General features: G+C 40.5%; 1 protein-coding gene across 1 annotated transcript; it reads left to right on the top strand.

The window, feature by feature from the left end:
* The first annotated feature begins 592 nt into the window (after positions 1 to 592).
* On the top strand, positions 593 to 8130 carry LOC105262543 (ice-structuring glycoprotein). The gene is made up of 3 exons (XM_059132195.1): positions 593 to 662; positions 749 to 1855; positions 6843 to 8130. The coding sequence occupies exons 1-3, from the start codon at positions 660 to 662 to the stop codon at positions 7995 to 7997; spliced, it is 2265 nt and encodes a 754-aa protein (XP_058988178.1). The 5' UTR covers positions 593 to 659; the 3' UTR covers positions 7998 to 8130.
* Positions 8131 to 8374: the final 244 nt, after the last annotated feature.

Here is an 8374-nt window from a genome sequence, read left to right as displayed (position 1 = left end):
GGATAAGGAAATACTTACACCAAAAAACTTCACTTGAACGATGGATTAATGGCACGCGATTAGAAATACAGCTATGGAATTACGAAAATATCAAACAATTTCGCTTGGACAAATGAATATTTCCAAAAAATAATAATAATAAGATAATAAATTCACTGAAAAGCCTAATATTAGCATCAGCCAAATCTTTGAACTGAATTAGAAAACAAAACAGGTATTTATTTTATCACAAAAATATATAAATCTACCTTCGGAATCGGACATAATATAATTAAAATTTTGAATTCTTTTTTTTTTAATCCAAAAAGAATTGTTTGGACAACTAATTGTATAACATGCGAGGTGTGCTGGCATAAGAGTAAGTGAAAGGCATACCGAAAACAAAAACAAAAATAGAAACCGATTTTGGACTCATCCCAAAATCTAGTCGGACTAGGTTATGAAATTGTATTGTGTTTCACATTTTTTTTTTTATGGGCGATGCGAAGGGGACTATGTTCTGCAGGCATATTTGTTTGGTTCCGCTGATCTATGATAACAATGATTGCATTTATGGGGAAGTTGAATAATTTGTATATAAAGATTGAAATTGCATAAGGAAGGTATCATTATCTTCTGGAGTCTATAAGCAATAGGGAGATAGACAGCAGCATCCCGAAATGGTTGGTATTTGGATTACTTACACACCAGCCGGCTGCGGGGACCAAAGATAATCACAATGTATTTTTGCTTTATTATATTCTTGCAGAAATTCATCATCCTCTTTGCCTTGGTGGCCGCTGTTGCCGCTCAACAGGTCAGCAATGAATACTTGCCACCCCATTTCGATCTTGGTGGTGCTAGCTACAGTGTTTCGTCTGTAGCCGCCCCAGAAGCCTCCTACGCCGCTGAGAGCTATGATGTTGGTGCCTCGGCTCCTGCCCACACTTTCTCTGAGGCCGATGGCTATCGTTATAAGACTCATCGCCGTCGTGTCTACAAGACTGCTCGTCGTCATCGTCGTGATGTCTCCACTGAATACTTGCCTCCTGCAGCTTCGTCGGTCTCCACGGAATACTTACCTCCAGCTGCCTCGGCTCCCGCTGTGTCTTATGCTGCCCCAGCTGCTTCTTACGAGTCATATGACGTTGGTGCTTCGGCTCCTGCTCATTCTTTCTCCGAAGCTGATGGTTATCGTTACAAGACTCATCGTCGTCGTGTCTACAAAACCGCTCGTCGCCATCGTCGTGATGTCTCCACTGAATACTTGCCCCCAGCTGCCTCAGCCCCCGTTGCTTCCTATGAGTCCTATGAAGCTGCCCCAGCTGCTTCCTATGAATCGTATGATGTTGCTGCCTCGGCTCCAGCTCATTCCTTCTCTGAAGCCGATGGCTATCGTTACAAGACCCATCGTCGCCGTGTCTTCAAGACTGCTCGTCGTCATCGTCGTGATGTCTCTACTGAATATTTGCCACCTGCAGCCTCTGCTGTCTCTACTGAATACTTGCCTCCAGCTGCCTCGGCTCCCGCTGTGTCTTATGCTGCCCCAGCTGCCTCCTATGAAACATACGATGTAGGTGCTTCGGCTCCTGCTCATTCCTTCTCAGAAGCCGATGGTTATCGCTACAAGACCCATCGTCGCCGTGTCTTCAAGACAGCTCGTCGTCATCGTCGTGATGTCTCCACCGAATATTTGCCCCCAGCTGCCTCAGCACCAGTTGCCTCCTATGAATCGTATGAAACCGCCCCAGCTGCCTCCTATGAATCTTATGATGTTGCTGCCTCAGCTCCCGCTCACTCCTTCTCCGAAGCTGATGGCTACCGCTATAAGACCCACCGTCGTCGCGTCTTCAAGACTGCCCGTCGCCATCGTGTCTAAAGTGTTCTCAAAATAGTACAATGTATTTCGAATTTAGATACTAGGTATTCACATTTCGGAATTGAATACAATTCAAGTTATTTCTAATCCCATAATAAATATGAAGAAGATATGATACATTTATAATTGTTTTAAATGAATAATTTTTGAGTCGAAATTTGTGAAAAAAAAATAATTTTAGTAGTGGTATATCTACCAACCTATATAACCTGGACCGACTCTCTTATCAGCCTCCTAGCCAATTGGCTGATTATCTCATCAATACCCAGACAAATCGGCGTCCGTTTACGACTTTTATTTAAACCTACAAGGAGTTTACTCACTTTTTTTAAAATCCAAATTTTCTTTCCTATACAGGTATCCCTTAAATCTAAACTTCGGCTTGTCAGATCGTAAAAATATCTTCGTAATTATCTGTTCAGAGATATTTGGCTCGTTGGCAATAAAGTAAAATACGCTAAAGTATTTGGATTTCTTTGGTCAGAAAGTACATGGGTGGTATCATAAGCTGGTACGGGAAAAAGAGATCCAATTTTTTGACATGTTACGTTCCTGATCTAAGACTTGATACGGTAGTCGATTAGTTTTATATGAGAAGTCTGTAAAAACGAGCACAGAATGTTCACAACCATCATACATCGAAAAATAGATTATGGTAGATATTTTCAGCACCTAGGGGTGCTTCTGCATGCTCACAATCATCAAAACTCGTAAAAGAGAGTACACGGTCAGATAAAAAAAAGCTCAAAAGTCAAACGCCGTAATTGTTACTTTTTTTAAATTTTATTGAATGAGAGCAAAAAATGTCGGAAATAGCATCAAATTTTAGAATAAGTTTAGATTTGTTCGAACTGGTCACCTTTGACACGCATTATGGCCTTCAAACGACCAATGAAACCGTCACACGCTGTCCGAATATTTCTCTGCGATATGTGGGCCCATTTCCGGCGAAGCGCTTGCTTGAGGTGTTCTACGCTTTGTTATTTTTAGTGCCAACCTTGCTTTCCAAAATATTCCAGACACAATAGTCCAACGGATTGGTACCCGGAGATTTTGGTGGCCATTGTGCGCTGGAAATGAAGCGAGAAACTTCATTTTGTAACCATTCTTGGGTGGCGAGTGCTGAGTGCGATGGTGCTGAATCCTGTTGGAATGTCCAAAGTCTGCGTGCCCAAGGTTTTAATACACCCTCCATTTTCGCGATAATATACGATCGGAGAGCTACGATCGGCTGTTTTGATGGCCTACACCTCACCATGGCCGGCGCTTGAGTTCTAGTGGTCAACCGAAGGTGCACATTTTCAGCTGACCTCTTTGGCAAGTAAACACGAACATTTTGATTGTTTACAAAATGCTGGACAGCGAATGTTTTCTGATCGGAGAAAACCAAATGCGGCAGTATACCACTTTTGAGGCAAGCGAAGCAACTCTTTAGCTCTTTTGAGTCTATTTTCTTTCTGTTGCGGTATAAGTTCTTGCAATTTTTGGAATTTCAATGGCTTTACCCCGAGCTCATTATTCAATATTTACCGAATGGAATATTGCGATATGTTCAGCTCACGAGCCATTTTTCGGCCACTGCGACGCTGGCTTCGATCAAGTCGCTTCTTTACTTTTCGAACCATTTCTGCTGATGTTGCAGTTTTCTTCCGTCGGGCTACGTCCTTGACGTCGGGCTACGGTAACGAGCGATGGTACGAGGCACAAAATATTTATTCATATTTAAATGCTGGAGTGCTCTAACGATAGTCACTTGTGGTTTTCCTGCCAAATATAAAGAAATCACACTATCACGCTGGAATTCCATCACGGATATCTTTTTTTCTGGAAAATTCTCACCAAAATGCTGTTGCAGGCTTGTTAAAGATATAATGAGCTGTCACTGGAATAATTTTGAACAGCTATCGGACGAGTGTCTTAGAAATGATAACAGTGTGAAGTTGGTTGCAATCACCCTATAATGTAATTTCAAATTTCTCGATTCTAGCTCCATCCATTCTTCCAAATATAAATTTTACCAAATTTAGTACTGTCTAGTGCTTTTCGTATACATGAGTACACACTTTCAAAAGGACCTCCTTACTTCGACCTGTCTCTTCAACCTTGATTCCCATTCCAAATTTCATATGTAGTACATTTTAGAACTTTTCATACAGTTGGACCCTTTGGTACATCCATCATACACTCCAAATTTTAGAATTCTAGGTCTACTTGTTCGTCAAATACGAAGTGTAGCTTACTGAGTATCTTTTGGCTCTTTTCCCACCATTCTAACTTTTCACATGACACGAAATGGTACCAAATGTGGCACATTTTTATACCCTCCACCAATACTATGGGGGGCATAATATCTTTGTCATTCCGTTTGTAACTCCTCGAAATACTCATGTCAGACCCAACAATGTATATATATATATATTCTTGATCAGCCTAAAATTCTAAGTCGATTTAGCGATGCCCGTCAGTCAGTCTGTCTGTCTGTCCGTCTGTCTGTTGTAATCACGCTATATTTCGAACGAATAGAGATAGAAGGCTAAAATGTTGCACACATGTCTCTTTTTCCAGTACGCAGGCTATGTTCGTAAATGGGCCATGTAGGTCCACGTCTTCGTATAGCCCCCATATAACGGTACCTCTCGATATTCGGTATTTTGATGATTTTAGCGTCATTAATTACCGGAATTGTTTCAAATTTGGTATTTGAAGTTCGAAAGGGATACTACAGTCTAAACCAGAAAATGATCTGTGCAGGTCCACGTCTTCACATAGCCCCCATATAACGGTACCTCCCAATATTCGGTATTTTGATGATTTGATGATTGTTTCAAATTGCGTATTTAGAATTCGTAATGGGATCGATTAGTCTGTGACAGAAAATTGTCTATGCAGGTCCAGGTCTTCGTTTAGGCCCCATATATTAGTACCTCCCTAAATTCGGTATTTTGACGTGTTTAGGTACAATACCCACCGAAATTGTTTGAGATGTCTATTTGAACCTTGTAATGGATGCTACAGCCTATGACAGAAAATTGACTATGCTGGTCCAGGTCTTCGCACAGCTCCTATATAACGGTACCTCCCTATATATGATATTTTGATGGTTTTAGCTACATTATTCACCGTTTATTTCAAGTTTTGAATAGAATAATGGCTTATGACAAACAATGCCTATGTAGGTCCACGTCGTATAGACCCCAACAAAACGGCTATATTCGGTATTTTTAAAATTAAACAAAATTTTTAAGGATTTTATTTTTGAAAATTTCCAAATTCGTTCCAAATAGTGGAGGGTATTCAAAGTTCGGCCTGGACTTACTTACTTACTTACTGCTTTTTAACATGTTTTAACTTTCGTACCTTCGAAATTTCATATGTTTAGTATCTTTTACTTATTTTCATATTATTCTAGTAACAATTTCCAAAAGAAGTAATAATTTTCCCAGTCTTATATAACACATTGGTTCCAAGAGTAGCCCTCATCAAAATTTCAAGAATCTAGCGTCAGCCTTTTCGCCTAAGCGTTGAATAATCATTGAGTCAGTCCGTCAGTCAATCAGTTTTATTTTATATTAATATATATATATATATATATATATATATATATATATATATATATATATATATATATATATATATATATATATATATATATATATATATATGTATATATATATATATATATATATATATAGGCCACCCATAGGTGCCCTAATAAACCAAAAAACATAATATGTATATATATATATATATATATATATATATATATATATATATATATATATATATATATATATATATATATACATATTATGTTTTTTGGTTTATTAGGGCACCTATGGGTGGCCTAGTTTATAAAATGTGAACATTTCCATATCACATATTCTAATATTTTTCTCAAGCATTATTTGTTTAAAAAGGACAAATTCTACGTAAATTATTAACATTAACTCTGATCGGTCCCAACAACCATCAGGGGCTAACAATCAAAAAGAAAACGCTACATTGTGTAACAAAACACAATTTAAAATTTTGCGAGGGGTTGGGGGGTCAACCATCCACTAATATCACCCTTCAACTAATCTGCAATGATTTGTAACCCATTTTCTGCTAAATACATACATTTGCCGAGATCAGTATCGTAGCAAAATAAACCATTTCCAGCTTTCTTTTAAAGTACCTTTTCCAAATCTCAGCCATTGGCCCAGACACATTCATAACAGTAGCTCACCCAGCTACTGATTCACCACGATTGTGAAAGCGCCGCTCAGTCTACCTTCAAAGATTTAAACGAATCTTTAACTGTCGTCCATTAATCATTTTTTGCCTAATTGAAATTAAGTCACTCGAAGAGCAAAGAGAACACACCGCCAATACTGAAATGTGAGAAAAACAAAAACAAACAAACCTGCAAATGAAAGTCAACTCGTTGGGTAAGCTCGTGCCTTCTCGACTTAGTGTCATCACTTAATCTGGTTGTCGTCGTTTGACGGGCTAGCCAGTGTCTTCAACTCCAAAATGGACGACAACGACAACAATTAATATTTTATTGTTTCCTCGGATAAAGTGATCTCGATTCGAATTGTTGCGAATTGAATGCACACAGCGAGGGACCACATCAAGTGAAAGGCTAGCTCAGATTAGAACAGACTTCTTCTTCTTCTGCTAATCACATTCACAGCAAATGCACCGGTCAGGCAACATAATCAAACAATTGACTAGAAAAAATAGAATAGAATCGGCTGACAGCCAGATGTTTCAAAAGATATATATTCTGCAATAACTTGCTATACCAGCGTTCGGAAATAATTATATTTTCGTATAAAAAGCTGTATTTGTTCACAGCTGAGTATCATTAACGGTTGGATTCTAAAGGAGTTGACTACCGCAAAAATGGTTTGTATTGAAGACTTCCAGCCGAATGCTGACTTCCAGCTGAAGATGGGAACTAAAAGTCGAGATATTTTATTTTTGTTGTAATTTACAGAAATTGTTCATTGTTTTCGCCCTGGTGGCAGCTGCCGCTGCTCAACTCAGCAATGAGTACTTGCCTCCTAATGTTGGAGCTGCATCCGCCCCAGCCGTCTCTTATTCTGCTGCCCCAGCTGCTTCCTATGAATCTTATGAAACCGCTGCTGCCCCTGCTGCCTCTTATGAATCTTATGAAGTAGCTGCTGCCGCTCCAGCCCACTCCTTCTCTGAAGCTGATGGTTATCGTTACAAGACCCACCGTCGTCGTGTCTTCAAGACTGCCCGTCGTCATCGCCGTGATGTCTCGACTGAATACTTGCCCCCTGCAGCCTCTGCCCCAGCCGTCTCTTATGCTGCTCCAGCTGCTTCCTACGAATCCTATGAAACCGCTGCCGCTCCTGCTGCCTCCTACGAATCCTACGAAGTAGCTGCTGCCGCTCCAGCCCACTCCTTCTCGGAAGCTGATGGCTATCGTTACAAGACCCACCGTCGTCGTGTCTTCAAGACTGCCCGTCGTCATCGTCGTGATGTCTCCACCGAATACTTGCCCCCTGCAGCCTCTGCCCCAGCTGTCTCTTATGCTGCTCCTGCCGCTCCAGCTGCCTCCTATGAATCTTATGAAGCCGCTGCTGCTCCTGCTGCCTCCTACGAATCCTACGAAGTAGCTGCTGCCGCTCCAGCCCATTCCTTCTCTGAAGCTGATGGCTATCGTTACAAGACCCACCGTCGTCGTGTCTTCAAGACCGCCCGTCGTCATCGTCGTGATGTCTCCACCGAATACTTGCCCCCTGCAGCCTCTGCCCCAGCTGTCTCTTATGCCGCTCCAGCTGCCTCCTATGAATCTTATGAAGCCGCTGCCGCTCCTGCTGCCTCTTACGAATCCTATGAAGTAGCTGCTGCTGCCCCAGCTCACTCCTTCTCGGAAGCTGATGGCTATCGTTACAAGACCCACCGTCGACGTGTCTTCAAGACTGCTCGTCGTCATCGTCGTGATGTCTCCGCTGAATACTTGCCCCCTCTAGCCTCCAACTCTGTTTCTACTTATGAAGCTCCCGCTGCTTATGAATCCTATGAAGTTGAAGCTTCTGCTCCCGCTCATTCTTACTCTGATGCTGAAGGTTACCGTTACAGAACTCAACGTCGTCGCGTTTTCCGTCGTCGTCGTGTCTAGAGGCTCATTTGAGAAGAAATGCAATTTTTTTTTTGCAAATCAAATGTAATCTATAGTAAAATTAGTCATAACAATGTTTGTTGTGAATTATAGGAACATAGATAATAACAAATAATACAGAAAAAACACCAAGAGAAAATAATTTAAATCTAGTCATGTTTTCCTTTAATGAACAAAGTTTGGATGGGGAAAAAAGGTTTAAAACCAGGAGCAAAATACGGTCATATATATTCTGAAGGACGATAAGAGTCACCAATAGTGGTTTAGTAAAATGATTTTTAAAAGGCTATTAGATCTACCATCTGAACATATTTTAAAAGATCATTGAAAAATATTTCAGAATTTTTTTTCTATGGGCCATCAATGATACAAAATGT

The sequence above is a fragment of the Musca domestica genome, unplaced genomic scaffold (assembly GCF_030504385.1).
Source record: "Musca domestica strain aabys unplaced genomic scaffold, Musca_domestica.polishedcontigs.V.1.1 114, whole genome shotgun sequence".
NCBI classification, from domain to species: domain Eukaryota; kingdom Metazoa; phylum Arthropoda; class Insecta; order Diptera; family Muscidae; genus Musca; species Musca domestica.
This window is presented reverse-complemented; position numbering and strand designations above follow the sequence as displayed.